The following is a 17013-nucleotide window of genomic DNA, read 5'->3' on the forward strand; positions in this document are numbered from 1 at the left end:
GGAGTTGCCAAGAGTGTAACTGAGATGAACACTTAGAGATGACTAACACATTTTTGACTTGCAGTTGAAGTTACTGTATTTTGGAAGCATTCAGTATATTACCACATGCATATCTCTTTCATATAAGTCATTTATTAAATGCTTGAATTCTTACTAAGGGTAAATTCTTGCTTGAGGTAGATGGATACAAAATTCAAAAAAGCATGGTTCCTTCCCTCAAAATAGGAAAGAAATCTACAAATCTAGTGAACAAATACATAAACAATTATAAAACAATACCAGTGTCATAGAAAAGGCTTAAAGATGAAAAGGTAACCAATTTCATGAGACAATTTAAGTCCATAACTCTACATTACCAAGTTAGCAGTTGGTGTTTTAGGATCTCATATTTTATGAGATTATCAGCTTGATATAAGCCTGAATGCCTTAAGGAAAAATTTATAATTTTCAAATGTCAAAAGATGAGGAAGAAACTATAGTTAGAGGTTGTAAAAGAAGGAATGAATCGAGTGTTTGGAAAAGTTTGTCCTCAGGACTTGGCATAACTGGGAAGCAGCATGCATAGTTCTTGGTCTTCTGGCAAGAAGGGAATGAGGGCCCTTTGGGGGAGTTAAGTCCAATCTTTCAAGCTACAGATAACCTGTGACATCCCTTATGCCTTTAGAGTACTAAGTAAGGTTCTCAATTGTTGTCTCCCTCTCAATCTTCTGAAATGTTAGGGAAATGAAAGCAAATTCCCTTTTTACAGCCATGTCAATACCTTTAGATTCTGCGGTAAGGGTCTTAACTGGTGGCTCAGATGGTAAAGAATCCACCTGCAAAGCAGGAGACCCAGGTTTCATCCCTGGGTTGGAAAGATTCCCTGGAGAAGGAAATGGCAACCCACTCCAGTATTCTTGCCTGGAGAATCCCATGGATGGAGTAGCCTTGTGGGCTACAGTCCATGGGGTGGCAAAGAGTAGAACAGAACTGAACGACTAACACTATCACACTTTTTCTGGGGTAAGAAAGTATAAAGAAGGAAGTGGAAGACCTCTTTTCCTCCCAGCCCTTGCTTCTCCCCAGATACCCAAGAAATGTACTTAAGAAATTGGAAAGGAGTAATTCAGGCACCTAGGATCCTAATTAAATGTATGCTCTTAAAATTTTCCCCTGCAAGAACCAAGTTAGCTTTATGCCTCCTCACATTTAAAACTCTGATTGCTAACCTCTTTGAATCTCTGTCTAGTTTTTCCAGCTTTCCATTTGTTAAGTTAGTTCAAGTTATTTGGATTTTTGAATTTTCTTCACTTTTCTAATAAGCATGCTAAATAAACTCAGATAATAAAAGTCATTTAATGAGACCTAATATCCCTCCCAGAGATCTAAGTTTTTGGTTATTGTTAAAGAATAGTTAAATGGAGAAATATTTGGGGGAGTTCCAGTATTAAATATCCCTTGTTACTCATTCTTAGCCTTCTTCAAAGAAATTAATTAGCATACATTGTTCTATTTCCAGGCAATTTTCAATTCCTGTGATAGTACTTATAACCAGAAATGGTTTTAATTAATTTTGTGAGTAAATTTAATAACAGTATAATGAATATTTATTGAAATAAAGAAAAATTAAATATATTGAATTTCTTTAAAATGATTTTTTCTTTATTAATGAGCTCTTTTTGCTCACGATTAAATTAAACTTGACATTTTTCTGTCTTTTATTTCCACTGAATTATGAAAATTAAAAAATAAAACAAAACAAAATGTAATTTGTGGCTTTAGTAGGAAGGACCAAGGCACCAAACAGTCTTTCTTATCAGTCAGATATAAATTTTTGTAGTCATTTTCTCTGAACCTAATGTCTATGATATCTTAACAGAATTTAAGATCTGAATTGTTAAATTATTATTACTGGGATCATACTGTCATTTTTAAGAAAAGTATAAGAACTAAGTTCCTCTATAATATTCTTTAACTATTGAGCTCACCTTGAGTTTGTTTAAATTAATATTTATTTTTTAAAATTGAGGATTCATCTTGATTAATTTTGGAAATAGTATGAAGTCCTACTCACCATGACTTTATAAAGGCAACTTCAAGATAATTGTCAATATCACAGAAAGCATATTCATTTTTAAATTTTTTGTTTGTTAGACTCACCAACTCTATTCAGTCAAATGAGAGCAAGGAAAATAGAAATAAAGCTGATGGTGAAAATTTTACCTTAGGTGTCTGGGCAGATGGTGAAAAAAGAAATGCAGGAAAAGACAATCTAAGAAGAAATTTAATAAATTTCAGGTATGTTGAGTTTGAAGTACCTATGTGACATCCATGTGGAAATATTCAGTTATTGAATTATATGAACTATTTGTATATTTTGGAAGTTAAGTCCTTGTTGTTTGTATCATTTGCAAATATTTTTCTCCCAGTCCATAGGCTGTCCTTTCATTTTGTTCACGGTTTTCTTTACTGTGTGAAAGCTTTTAGGTTTGATTAGATCTCATTTGTTCATTTTTGCTTTAATTTGTACTGCCTTGGGAGACTGCCCTAAGAAAATATTGCTATGATTTATATCAGAGAATGTTTCGCCTGTGTTCTCTCCTAGGGGCTTCATGGCATTATGCCTTACATCTAGCTATTTTGAGTTTATTGTTGTGTGTGGTGTGAGGGAGTGTTCTGACTCTGATTCACATGCAGCTGCCCAGTTTTCCCAACACCGCTGGAAGAGACTATCTTTTCCTCAATGTATATCTTGCCTTTGTTGAAGATTAATTGACCATAGGTATGCAGGTTTATTTCTGGGCTCTCTATTCTGTTGCATCAACTCATATGTCTGATTTTGCCCAGCCAGGCTGTTTTGATTACCATAGCTTTGTAGAATTCTCTGAAGTCTGGGAGGGTTATGCCTCCTGCTTCACTCTTTTTCCTCAGGATTGTTTTGGTAAGTCTGAGTCTTTTATATAAATTTTAGAATTATTTGTTCCAGTTTTGTGAAAAATGTCATGGGTAAGTTGATAGGGATGGCATTAAGCTTGTAGATTGCTTTGGGTACTATGGCCATTTTAACAATATTAATTCTTCTAATCCAAGAGCATATAGGACATCTTTCCATTTCTTTGAATCATCTTCAATTTCCTTTACCAATGTTTTATAGTTCTCAGCACGTCTTTCACCTCCTTTATGAAGTTTATTCCTACGTGCTTTTTTAAAAATGTGATTTTAAAAGAGATTGATTGTTTGCATTCCCTTTCTGATATTTCATTGTTAGTGTAAAAAAATATACCTAATTTCTGTATGTTAATTCTTCTGTCCTGCTACCTTGTTGAATTAGTTTATCAGTTCTAGTAGTTTTTGTGTGTAGTCTTTAGGGTTTTCTATATACAGTGTCATGTCATCTGTATATAATGACAGTTTTACCTCTTCCATTCCCATCTGAATACCTGAAGAGACAATTTAAAACCAAAGAGAATGAAGTTAGAATGATCCTTCAGCCTTGCTTCCATCACTCAGGGCAAATAGGGTTCAGAGGAAGGCCGGGTCATTTTCAGAATGTCAAGAAGTTTTAGACACTTGAGTGTATTGTATGAAAATTGTGACACTAAAGATGACTTCTGGTTATTACTTAAATAATTTATGGTGTTCACTGAGTAACAGCTTGTAATAAGATTAGGACTCCACTTGAATTTCATTTTACCTCGGTCAGTCACATATCCATGCTTTCCCCATGACTTCAGCTCATAAATAAAAGTCATTTCCGGTTCAGAAAAATGAGAAAGAAGAAATTGTTTTCATTTTTTAAAATTCCACTTGCCTCTTTATTGAGCCAGTCATTCTCCCAGATCTCTCGATAGCTGCCCTTGTCAATGAACCTTAGAGCATTCTAAAAAAAAAAAAATTTTTTTTTCCTGTATTAAAGAAGAGCTGCCACAAAGCATTTCACTTTTTTTTTTTAAGCAATGATGATACACAATCAACTTATCTGAACAGTTAAAATTATGGTTTCTAGGAACTTTGGAAATATGCCTAAAAACTTTGGGTCCCATTGTTCTTTCTTTATTATCCTATTGTGCTGTTTTTCCTGATTTAGACTGCCTAACACAGATGAAAGTGAAAGAGGAGAATGAAAAGTTGGCTTAAAGCCTAACACTCAGAAAACTAAGGTCATGGCATCTGGTCCCATCACTTCATGGGAAATAGATGGGGAGACAGTGGAAACAGTGTCAGACTTTATTTTGGGGGGCTTCAAAATCACTGCAGATGGTGACTGCAGCCATGAAATTAAAAGACGCTTACTCCTTGGAAGAAAAATTATGACCAACCTAGATAGCATATTAAAAAGTAGAGACATTACTTTGCCAACAAAGGTCTGTCTGGTCAAGGCTATGGTTTTTCCAGTGGTCATGTATGGATGTGAGAGTTGGACTATAAAGAAAGCTGAGCGCCAAAGAATGGATGCTTTTGAACTGTGGTGTTGGAGAAGACTCTTGAGAGTTCCTTTGGACTGCAAGGAAATCCAACCAGTCCATCCTGAAGGAGATCAGTCCTGGGTGTTCATTGGAAGGACTGATGCTGAAGCTGAAACTCCGATACTTTGGCCACCTCATGGGAAGATTGACTCATTGGAAAAGACTCTGATGCTGGGAGGGATTGGGGGCAGGAGGAGAAGGGGATGACAGAGGATGAGATGGCTGGATGGCATCACTGACTCATGGACATGGGTAAGCTCCGGGAGTTGGCGATGGACCGGGAGGCCTGGTGTGCTGCGATTCACCGGGTCGCAAAGAGTCGGACACGACTGAGCGACTGAACTGCACTGAACTGAACTGAGCACAGATGACTGTAAGAACTGGACGGCAGTTGTCCAATCAATTTGGCCGCTAGTGTGACTGAATCTGACTGCCGTGGTGAAGTCAGTCATGAAGTGACCTGCTTCACCGTTTAAATGTGCGAATTAACTTTATGCATTGATTTCGGCTGTGCCGGGCCTTCGCCGCTGCTGGGGCTTTCCTCTGGATGTGGTGTGTGGGCTTCTGTCTGTGGGGGCTTCTCTCGCCGTGGAGCACGGGCTCCAGAACGCGCCGACTCCGGTGGCAGCAGCGCCGGACTCTGGAGTAGTTGCGTAGTTGCGGCGCCCGGGCATAGTTGCTCCACCGCACGTGGGATCTTCTCAGATCAGGGATGGAACCCACGTCTCCTGCGTTGGCGGGTGGATTCTTCGCCAACAGGGAAGCCCTGTTCCGCCATTAAGATGGCTAAACTGCAGTGATCAAACTTTCTTCAAGTTTATGGTCACAGGGATAATTTAACATGTAGCAAGAGCAAGGATAGATGATATAACTACCTTTTAACTCTGAAACATTAAAAAAAAATTTTTTTTAAAATCTGAAACATTTCTGCAGTTCAGTAACAACAATGTACCTATTTATAAACCTAATAGCAAATAGTTGCAGGTTAGCAGGCTGTAGCTAGGTCTTCTCCTGGGGAAAAGCATTTTAAATTAAAAAAACAGGGAAGTCTTACTTTATCAGTAGGATCATAAGCTGTAATTTCATTTTCAGTTGCTAGAATATTTACAATTTCACCCAAAGGGATTTTATAATGGACAGCAGGTCACGTTTATATGTAAGGTACTTTTATATGGATGAAAGTGAAAGTGTTAGTTGCCCAGTCATGTCAGGCTCTTTGCGACCCTTATGTACAGTAGCCTGCCAGACTCCTCTGTCCATGGAATTCTCCAGGCAAGAATACTGGAGTGGGTTGCCATTCCCTTCTCCAGGGGATCTTCCTGACCCAGGGATCGAACCCCGGTCTCTCCCAAATTGCAGGCAGATTCTTTACCATCTGAGCCACCAGGATACCACACAGCAAAGTAACTGAAGGACACAACCAAAAGAAGAGAAATTGAGAAAAATATTCTGGCTCAAAAACATGGATTGAAAGAATTTAAAACTATATGAAAGGTAAATTTTAGTAAGTGCTTTGAGTAGGAAGACTTGGAATAAATTCCTTTTTTTAAAAAAAATCATGTTAATTAAATAAGAGTGAACCTCCATTTCCCAGGAACCATGTAAAAAGTTCAGCTCCAAATGGTAAGACTAAAGTTTATTTAGACATAGAATTTTCTTGGAACAAAAGTAGGAAGTAGCTCATAAATGAATTTAGTTAGCTAATGACTTATTTCACTAACAGTGGAGTAGTGTTTTCAGCTTTGACTATACATTCGAATCTCCTGGATATTTTGAGAAGTTCAAAAGCCCAGGCAAAATCTCAGGTCAATTACAAGCGCATCTTGGTGGGTGGGGCCCAGGACCCATGTGGGTTAAACAAACTTTCCAGGTGACTCTAACAAGCAACCGTGTTAGTTGTTCAGTTGTGTCTGACTCTTTGCGACCCCATGGGCTGTAGCCTGCCAGGATTCTCTATCCATGGAATTCTCCAGGCAAGAGCACTGGAGTGGGTTGCCATTTCCTTCTCCAAATAAGCAGCTAAGGTTGCACAAAAGTAGTTTTTAGAAGTTAACTACATGATGAAATATGGGCTTCCCTGGTAGCTCAGTGGTAAAGAATCCACCCACAATTCAGGAGATGGAGTTTCCATCCCTGAGTTGGGACAGTGCCCTGGAGAAGGACATGGCAACCCACTCCAGTATTCTTGCCTGTGAAATCCCATGGACAGAGGGGCCTGGTGGGCTACAGTCCATGGGGATGCAAAGAGTTGGACACGACTTAGCAACTACTCCATCACCACCATCCACATGATAAGATGACCAGGAAAAAATGAGAAACATTAATTCACTTATGTGGGTGTTTGGCATTAGGTAGAGAAAAGAAAACATACAGTATAATAATTAAGAGTACTGATCTGAAAAAGACTTCTTAAATGTCAATCCCGCCACATGCTCTGGGCAAGGCACAATGTTTCTCTGTGTCTCTGTCTTCTTATTAGCAAGTCTCCCCCTTATAGGATTGTTGAGAGATTTTAATGTAAAATACTAGGAACAGTATTGGGGGCAGTCTTCGTTATATACTGAAGGTACATACTGAAAGCATTCTTGATTGACATATGCATTTTTAACCATCTTAACTAAGCTCAGATCACTTATTGATTTCACCGTTTAATCATATTCAGTCCCAAAGGGGCTCAATTGCATGGGCAAGCAAAACCATTGATCAGTTCTCCTCCATATCCTCTGTATTTGTATAAATCAATCAAAATTGTGCAATGGCATAGGAATATTGAAAGAACAATAGAACCAAAAGGGAAGCAACAAACAATAGCAACAGAAATTCAGTGAAGAACTCTAGAAAAGGCCAGATGCTTATCACTCCAAAGGAAGGATGTTCCAGATAGAGAGACAATCCCAGCAGGGATCTCACAGATTTAGGACACAGGCTGGACCAAGATGATAGTGCAAGTGAAAGCCACTCAGTCGTGTCCGACTCTTTGCGACCCCATGGACTATACAGTCCATAGAATTCTCCAGGCTAGAATACTGGGGTGGGTAGCCTTTCCCTTCTCCAGGGGATCTTCCCAACCCAGGGATCAAACCCAGGTCTCCTGCATTGCAGGCAGATTCTTTATCAGCTGAGCCACAAGGGAAGCCCCAGAGCAAGATGAAGGACAACAGTGGAAAGGAAATACAGGCAGATGTTTCGGACAAAACAAAGATTAGAAAAGATGAATTGGAAATTATATCTCAAACATTTTTTTATATCCTCAATTTTTAAAGCTCCAGCAACATCAAGTGTACCCTCCTAGGTTTGCGTACGTAAGAAAGTACTTTATAGACAAATTATGTTTCATCCTATAGTTCATCCAAAATTTCACAATTTGTATAGTCATTATTATTATACTTTAAAATAACTGAATATTAATTTCCAGAGCTCTTGCTCTTATGAGGCACCATGCTACTTAAATCATCTCAGTCCTCATAGTATTCATTAAAGGTAAATATTAGTAGTATTGTCTCCTTTTTATAGACTGGGAAACCAAAGCCCAGAAAAGTCAAGTATAAATTCAACTTATACACTGGGCTTCCCTGATAGTTCAATTGGTAAATTTAATTTTAATTAATAACATAATCGTATACATCAACTATATTTCACTTAAAATTTTGAAGTTCTCTGTGAGAAGAAGAAAAATCTACTATTAAAAAAAAAAGAAAAGAAAATTGACATATACCTCTGTGGCCCATTCCTTCTTTTGGTCCTGCTGCAACAAAGTTTCTTTGATTATTTTCTTTCTATCATCTTGCAAGGTGATTTTATACTGTTCTTTAAAAAGAAAATTAGAAAGCTTGAGATCTTAGGTAAAGCTATCAAGTTGTAAACTTTATCTTCCATGATCCCCACCTCACCTTTCTTCATATTTTTTTCCCCTGAATTTTCAAAGTACAGTCTTACTGAAGAATCTAGTACCTCTAATGAGCCAAAATGCTCCAACAATTTACTAATGCCTTAATGGGAATTCGTTGGAGATGGTATCTCTCATGAATATTTGTATTTTTAAAGGATTTCCAATGCTTTAGTGCCTCTGAAGCCATCTACCCTTCATATCACACTACTTCTGATTCCACAAATTAAATATGAAGAGACTTGATTATACACGCAAGTAGCATCCTGTACATCTAATGCCATCTAACTGAATTTCCAATGTTCTTGGCACACGTTTCTTGGGACAGGAAAGACAGAAGGAGGAGAGGAGAGCGAGGCGGAGAGGGGCTGGGGAAGTCAGCAGACCGGATCTGAGCTGGGCTCAGAGCAAGAGGGGAGAACAGAGATGCAAGGGCAGGATGCCCTGTCCTCTGCAGGTCTTCTCACATAATGAACGTCAGAACTGAGAGAGCAAAGGGTCAAAAAACTGGGGCCTTGAAAGATGCTGAGAGGTCATATAATGAACACTGCTGTTTAGGGAAAGCAAGATAAAGTGACATGAGGGCTGCTTTAGGGAGTGGAGAGAAATGAATCTGGATAAATGAGTCTCGTTTGTTCATTCTTTTATTCAGCAAATCATCATCGAGTTCTTTTGATGTGCATGACACTATTTAAGACACTGGGAGTATTACCAAATGAGAGACAGAACTCCTGCCCTTATGACACATACATCCTGGTGGGGAAGCCAGTGAATAATATTTTAGGTGGTGAGGCATGTGATGAAGAAAAACAAAAATTCTCAGACTTCCCCGGTGATGCAGTAGATAAGAATCTGCCTGACATTGCAGGGTACACAGGTTTGATCCCTGGTCTGGGAAGATCCCACATGCCATAGAGCAACTAAGTCTGTGGGCCACAACCCCTGAGCCTGTGCTCTAGATCACGGGGACCACAGATACCGACGCCCAAGTACCCGGAGTCCGTGCTCCACAACTAGAGAAGCCCGACCACTGCAACAGAGAGGAGCCCCAGCTTATTGCAACTAGAAAATGCAAAGCAATGAAGACCCAGCACAGCCAAAAGTAAAAAGGGGAAAACCTAAAGTTTTCCATTTTGGATAGAGTGATCAGAGAAAGCTTTTTTGAGGAGGTAATATCTGAGTGAAGACTGAATACAGTGACATAGTTAGCTGTGTGCAACAGCAGGGCAGTGTACCCTCCAAGTCAGAATCGTCAGAGTTGTGCTCTATGATGATATCAGTGTTACATGTCCCCATTAGATGAGTTTGATTTATAACAGTTGGAAGATAATTATTTGGAAGTCAGAGAGTATTGTCTCCTACAAATGATGTTGACAGTTATGGTTGTAGCCTTTCCCTCCTCCAGGGGATCTTCCCAACCCAGGGATCGAACCCAGGTCTCCTGAATTGCAGGCTGATTCCTTACCAGCTGAGCCACAAGGGAAGCCCTAGATTTCTAGACTGGTCCACAGCGACTCATTTAACTTATTCTGTAATGAAACAACACTATTGTATTGAGACTGTTGTGGGACATAACAGCCATTTAGGACATTATTTCAAAGGGAAAATTTTCCCCACAGACCAAGTCAGCCAAAGCTGACTCTAAGCACTCTTGGGGGTCTTAGGCTACAGGGAAGAAGGTGTGCAGGTCTGGTCTTTGAATAGTTTGGAAGCAAACTAAGGCTCTGGAAATGGGCACAGGGAGCTAGGCTAGAGCCATTCAGCCCTCATTGTGTTTCGTACGGGCATAACCGCTTCCCCTATTCAAGGAAAACTCTGAGAGCAGAGAGTCAAGACTTCTCTTCCACATCCTTCTATTATTGCAGTCCCGGGTGACTGCAGCCATGGAATTAAAAGACGCTTGCTCCTTGGAAGAAAAGCTATGACCAACCTAGACAGCATTAAAAAGCAGAGACATTACTTTTCCAACAAAGGTCCATATAGTCAAAACAAAGGTTTTTCCAGGAGTCATGTATGGTTATGAAAGTTGAACCATAAAGAAAGCTGAACGCCAAAGAATTCATGCTTTTGAACTGTGATGTTGGAGGAGACTCTTGAGAGTCCCTTGGACTGCAAGGAGATCCAACCAATCCATCCTAAAGGAAATCATTCCTGAATGTTGATTGGAAGGACTGTTGCTGAAGCTGAAACTCCAATACTTTGGCCACCTGATGTGAAAAACTGACTCATTGGAAAAGATCCTGATGCTGGGAAAGATTGAAGGCAGGAGAAGGGGACAACAGAGTATGAGACGGTTGGATGGCATCACTGATTAATGGACATGAGTTTGAGGAAGCTCAGGGAGTTGGTGATGGACAGGGAGGCCTGGCGTGCTGCAGTCCATGGGGTCGCAAAGAGTCGGACATGACTGAGTGACTGAACTGAACTGATTGACCCTAAAATTGTGAATACTCCCAGGGAAACTGGGAGTATGTAAAAGTCTCCTTCCCAGAAAAGTCTGGGACATTGCAAATGGGAGATTATGACTTTGTGCTTTTAGACTCCTGGCTACTCAGATGCCTGGTCCAACGTTTGCCTTGCATTGCTCGCCTTTCCTTGTCGTGTCTGGCTCCGCTTCAGCTCCACCCCACAAGCTTTGGGGGTCGGTTGTTTGCTCTTCACCCACTTCCGGTGTCACACTGCTACACCGGGCTCATCCTCTTCTGGGCCGCTGGCTTCCTGTGACCCCTCTCTGGACAAGGCTGAGCAGGGGCAGGTGGTAACACTGGCCACGCAGCAGTTCCTTCAGGCAGAGTGGGTGTTAGGTGAGTCGCGGAGTGGGGCGGGCTACTGGAAGCTTATAGGCTTGGGTCTGACATGCACCTGGGTTCGCCTCCCATCTCCACTACTTAATAAGTCTGAGTTTAAAGCCGTGAACTCTTCCAGGCCTCTGTTCCCTCATAAACTGGGCACAGTGGCATCTAACTCAAAGGGACTTGTGAGATGAAACAAGGTTAGGAAAGCAGGTCCTGGGGCCGTGAGTTCTCATGGAGGTCACTGAGGTGATCAGATGGAGAAACTGGCATTCAAAGAGGCGGGCTTGACCCGTGCCTTTTAATTCACTTAGTGCCCAGAGAGGCTTTTAAGGATCCCTGTCCCATGCATCTGGTCAAGGACCAAAGGAAAAACTCTCTGTGACTCTAATATCTGCTGTTTTCTAATAAGTCCGTACTTTCTCTATTCCTGGGACTCATCTAAGGGTTTAATAAAATCTAAAACTTTTTAAAATAAAACATTTTAAAATTTTTTAAAAATAATTTAAAATTTTAAATTAAAACAATTTAAAAAGAAGTTTTTTAAAAAATCTAAATTTCCTTTTACTGAGAGCAAAAGCCTTGTCCTGGATATGTCAGGGGGTGTGTCCTCTGCTCCCAGTGTCCTGACATCTCCTTCAAACTGAAGTCCGGGGAGGTGGGTCCAGGTGCCCCCTCCCCGGGCCCCCAGGGCTCAGGGCAGCTGCTGGGTCAGGGAGGCTAGACGGCTGACCAGAGCACGGTTTGTGCTGGGGCCAGCCGACGGTCCACGAGGCACCACGGGCGGAGGTCTTTGATCATGCTTGACTAGGTAGGTGGTCACGATGACGCTCTTCAGAGTTAGTTTGTGGGAAGCAAGGATGGAGTCGGGGCAGGCAGAGAGCAGAGGTGCCCCGAGTGGACAGTCACAGACCGCGGGTGACAATGCAGGGAGGAGCATCGTCCCTGGAGCCAGCACGGATCTGACGGCCGTCTGTTTCCATCCTTGGTCCTTCCATCCTTCACGGCAAGTCCTGTGTCCAACAAACGTGACCATGGGGCACCGACAACCTTGCTTTTCTCTTCCATTTCTCTGTGTGTTTGTTTTGCTTTGGCCACACTGGGTCTTCGTTGCAGCATGCGGGCTTTCTTTAGGTGTGGCATATGGTACAGCATGTGGGATCTTAGTTCCCCGACTAGGGATCGAACCTGTGTCCTCCACTTTGGAAGGCGAATTCTTAACCACGGGACCACCCAGGGACGTCTTTTCTCTCTTCCCTTTAAAATGTATACTTTGAGGGTATTAGCCCTCTCTCACTAACATGCATGGCAATCCTATGATTTTTTCTGGTTCCTTCGTGATAACTGAAGATCTTCCAATCTGAAATTAAGATATCTAGTCTTTATAACAATCGAAATTTCAAGCTTCATTCAAAGTTATGGCTGTTCCCTTCCTAGCTTAAACCTACTACTGTTTCCTCTGGCTTGAGCTGGCACACCTCCGTCCCCCTCAGGGCTGAAGGGGAGCCTTGGAAGGACAAGAAAGCACTCACTTGACTGATCCTATCTCAAGCTAAGGCCTCATTTTCTGGGGCCAGCTGGCATTCAAGATTGAGGCTCCTCTCTCGGGGGTGTTTGTGGAGGTTCTCTGGAGGTTCCCCATTGCTAGTTACATTTCACCGGCACACCCTTGATGCAGGGCAGGGGATGTGCTGTCATTGGAGGTTGGCTGATGACTGTCCCTTTGACCTCTGGTTCTGTCTCCTCCTCCCTCCCACATGTACAGGCACCTATTTCTCTTTGGAGTGGGTTGACCACTCTTGTCAACCCGCAGGTAAAATTTAACAGGCCTGTGTACCAGCACTCTCTCAGACAACAGGTCCCTAGGAAACGCTCCACTCTTTGCCACAAGCTGCTCTGGGAGTGCTCGCTGCTGCAGACTGAATGTCTGTGACCCCGCTCCCTTCCCCACATTGTTAGTACATTGAACCCCAGTGTCCTGGCATTTGGCAGGTCATAAGATCGGGAGGCTAGAGCCCTCATGCGTGGGATTAGTGCCCTTATAACAGAGACCCCAGAGAGCTCTCTTGCCCCTTCCTCTCTGTCAGGTTACAGCAGAGAGACAGTGTCTCTGAACCAAGAAGCAAGCTCTCCCTAGGCACCCAATCTGTCAGTCCCTTGACCTTGAACTTTGCACAAACACATAGATCCATGGAACAGAATAGGAAATATAGAAAGAGAGCCAAACACACATGGGAAATGACAGTGTGATAAAGTCATCATTGTGGATCACAGGGTAAAAATGGCTCATTTAATAGATGATGTTAAGACAACTGGAAAGTCATCTGGCAAAAAAGAAAGTTGGTTTCCTACCTTGCACAAAAAAATCAGAGATTTAAATATAAAGATGAAGATATAATAAATTCTAGAAGAAAATATTAGAGAATGTATTTGTAATCTCAAATCATAAAATCAAAGACTGATAAATTGGGCACTATGAAGTTACAAATTTTCCTCATACAAATACCACACAGACAGAGGAGCCTGGCAGATAGTCCATGGGGTCGCAAAAGGATTGGACACTACTTAGTGACCAAACAACCACCACCACCCATCGTATAGACACCCAGGTTTAAACAGATTTTACAAGTTTCATTTTAATATCCCATTTCACTTACAATAAAAACCCTTTCTTCTAAAGTACTTATTCCTTGCAGTTAAAGCTGTCTAGCTAACACAAACTCCATGGTCATGGGTGTGGGAGGAGAATTTCAGAGAAGTCATGGAAGAAGGGGGAAGGTGGGAAAAAAGGGGGATGGTAGGAGTAAGACTTCAGACAAATTGATTTAGACTAATAATGAAGGGGGAAAATACTTGCACCTTAAATCACAGTTAAAGAGCTAATTTCCTTGGAAAGTAAAGAGCTCCACAACACAATAGAAAAATGAACAAAGGATGAGAACAGAAAAGAAATCCATATAGTTCTTGAGTTTATGAAAAGATATTCACTGTCGCTTACAGGAAGAGAAATGGAAATTAAAGCTACAGTGAGTTATCACTTACGAGTAGGGGAGTAGTTAAAAAAAATTATAGTACAACAAAGGAGACATTGGGAGGATGAGGCAGTATTAACATGTACCGATCTGTAAAGACGTCCATATTGTTACTTGAATGAATAAGTGAAAAATTGCATCTGTAGCATGCTGTTTTGTAACATACATGTATATTATGAGACATGCACAGGATCTTTCTGAAAGGTTACATAAGGAACTAGCAATGGTGTTTCTATCTAGAAAGGGGATCTCAGTGGCTGGGGGAACAGACAAGGGTAGGAGGGTGTCACTCTTACTTTCTTCTTTTGGGGGAGAAGAACCTTTTGAAATATTTTAACTCCAGTTGCAGACTGATTTAGGGCCAAATTTATACCACCGACGTGGTGCAGAGGCCCTGAATTGAGAAACACACATGAAAATTGGTCCAGAAGCGGGGTGACCGGGCAGAGCCTCAGAGGGGATACTGGGGTACCCCACATACACCCTCCTCCCACAGAACAAGGCTCCAGGACCAGCTGGGCTCAGAACTGCCATCCACCCACGCCGCTCTTTGGGGCCAGATTTCTCCCGTTTGTCCTACCCTTGGCTTCCGGGTCTCTGCGTCTCTGGAGTTCTTTGAAGGCACTCTGCTCGGCCTCAGGGACAGACAGGTGACCTCCGGTGAGATCTGTCCTCCCTGATGCCTTCCTGTCCCACCCTCTTCCCTTCCTGTCCCATGTTTGTTCTTCAGTTTCCTTCCGACGACAGCTTAGCATTTACTTGGCCATTCTTCTATAACGATTCTGGTTGTCTAGCTTGGGTAGGTTGCCCTAGCTGGGCCTCAGCTGATTACTTCTCTAATACGACCCCTTCCCAGGACCCTCCTTCCGCGGTGGAATTGACCCAGAGCCAGGTATGAGAGCATGCAGGCCGCACCCACTGAATGCAGCTTCTTTCTCAAAGTCAGCGGCAAGGCTTCTGCCCACACACCCTTCCCTTCACTTCCCCTCCTCAGTTTCACAGATAGTCCTGGCAAGTTTACTTCCTCCACTGTATCCTTACTCGTAATGCTCAAGCTGATGGATGATTCCAGGGTACCTCTTCCTTCCTTTCACCAAATGTCTGCCCCCTAAACAGTTTTTTTATTCAATCTGAACCAGTTTTCTTGCAACTGACCTGACATTTTTTTGGCATTCTCCTTAACTCTGTTGATGTCGTTCTGTAAGGAGGTGATGAGGTTAGCATGTTGTTCACGCCCTACATTCTTGTATTCCTCCCAATATTCTTTCTCACTGAGTTTCTCAAGAAATAGCTTCTCAGAATTACTTATTTGGATGCGCATATCTGTTGAAAGAACATCAAGATTTTGGGTCATTTCTGTTGTCCTTGCAACCATCATATGTTGCACTCTGATTTTGTGAAATTAAAGTCTGATATGAAAATATCAACTCAAAAAAGAAAATATCAACTCATAAATATAATTTTATATCTACAATTTAGGGAAGTCTAAACTATTCAAACTATTGTTTATCTATCCCTCATGATTCAAAAGCTAAGTAAAAATAAACTTTCAATTTTAAAGTAGATGGTGTGGTTTGGGGCTGTGACCAAGAATGAAAACATGCAATCAACTTATACGCCTAGGGACCCACAAGTTTAAATTATGCCTGTGATAGCTTGATAAGCATCCTGTTTTGTACAATGTATTATTTCACATATACTTTTTATTGTAAATTGTCGTTTTTCTGGTCATTATGTCTCTGGGCAAAGTAATTCCAACTTACATCCTTCCACTGTCCTTGGTGACCTTTTTTTGTTAAGTACGTTGTTTGAGTCCATCATTTACAGATCAACTCTTTGAGCTTTCCTTGTGTGAAATGACAGCATATGATAGTCATAATCACCTCTCTTCCCAGTCGCCACATAGTTAAGACTTCAGAGTGAAAGCTAAGTTCCTCAGTTAAATGTGTAGAAATATGGAGCTGTCTCAGTTTGCCCCTGTGTACTTACTATACATGATATTCTACACAGTCTTTAGGCTGAGTATCAAGCTGCTGAATGTTCTGGAAAAGGAAGCATCACCAGAACCAGGTACGATGAACTTAATGCTGTTTGGCTCACTGCCCCGTCCCATCTGGTTTGAGAGCTCCGGAGGGCAAGACCACATCTTATTCATCTCTGTCAACCCAGCACTTGGCAGAGAATCTGGCCATTAGTTGATGCTCAGTAAATGTTTATGAAATGAGTGAAGCATTCTTTCAGGCCAGAGAGATGCTCTTCAGCCCAAACATCCAGAAGGACTCCAGACATGTCTTTGTCAAAGGTGTGATAATAATACATTAATACATACTTAACATATTAATATTAAAAATATATTATACATTTTTAAATTCCCTTAACAAGCGGTTCTTGTTATTAAACAATTAAGAACACTACACCCCAGTGATCAGCTGCCCTCTGGGAGCAGACTGCCCCTGACTCAGCCCTGCACCACGTTCAGGCTTTGCGGGGAGGGTTGGTTGATGTCACTGAAGCTTTTGAAAGACAGGTGGGGGTAGCAGCTGCTGTTCTGCTTTCCCAGCACCCCTCTCTCCCTTCCCGTCTCGTAACACACGTCTCCCTCGTCACGTAAATACACTGACCACAGACGCCCCTTTTCCCGGCCAGAGAGATGGGTCCAGGGTTGAGCATGCACCCCAAGCTAGGCCCTGGCTCAGTCTTTCCCTAGAAATGCTCTCACTGAAACTGGTAGAAAACATATCTTTTTTTGTCTCCACTCCACTTTGAGGTTATAAGGATGTACGTTCAGAGGTGTCTATGGTCAGAGTTCTAGACTCACAGGGAGAACGTTCTCGGAAAAAGGAGCCTGCTTTCCAGGG

At 41.7% G+C, this 17013-nt stretch overlaps 1 protein-coding gene across 10 annotated transcripts in view; it reads right to left on the reverse strand.

Annotated features, from left to right (window-relative positions):
- Positions 1–17013, reverse strand: part of CCDC83 (coiled-coil domain containing 83) — a 49089-nt gene that overhangs the window by 10896 nt on the left and 21180 nt on the right. For 9 of the 10 annotated variants that reach the window (XM_070457172.1, XM_070457174.1, XM_070457168.1 and 6 more), the window contains 3 exons: positions 15311–15478; positions 8161–8252; positions 3791–3859 (listed from right to left, as the gene is read on the reverse strand). In XM_070457172.1, the coding sequence (XP_070313273.1) occupies positions 3791–3859; positions 8161–8252; positions 15311–15478 (329 nt within the window). The remainder of the gene's footprint in view (positions 1–3790; positions 3860–8160; positions 8253–15310; positions 15479–17013) is intronic. The other variant, XM_070457173.1, reaches the window with a different exon arrangement.

This window comes from Odocoileus virginianus, chromosome 28, assembly GCF_023699985.2.
Source record: "Odocoileus virginianus isolate 20LAN1187 ecotype Illinois chromosome 28, Ovbor_1.2, whole genome shotgun sequence".
NCBI lineage: Eukaryota > Metazoa > Chordata > Mammalia > Artiodactyla > Cervidae > Odocoileus > Odocoileus virginianus.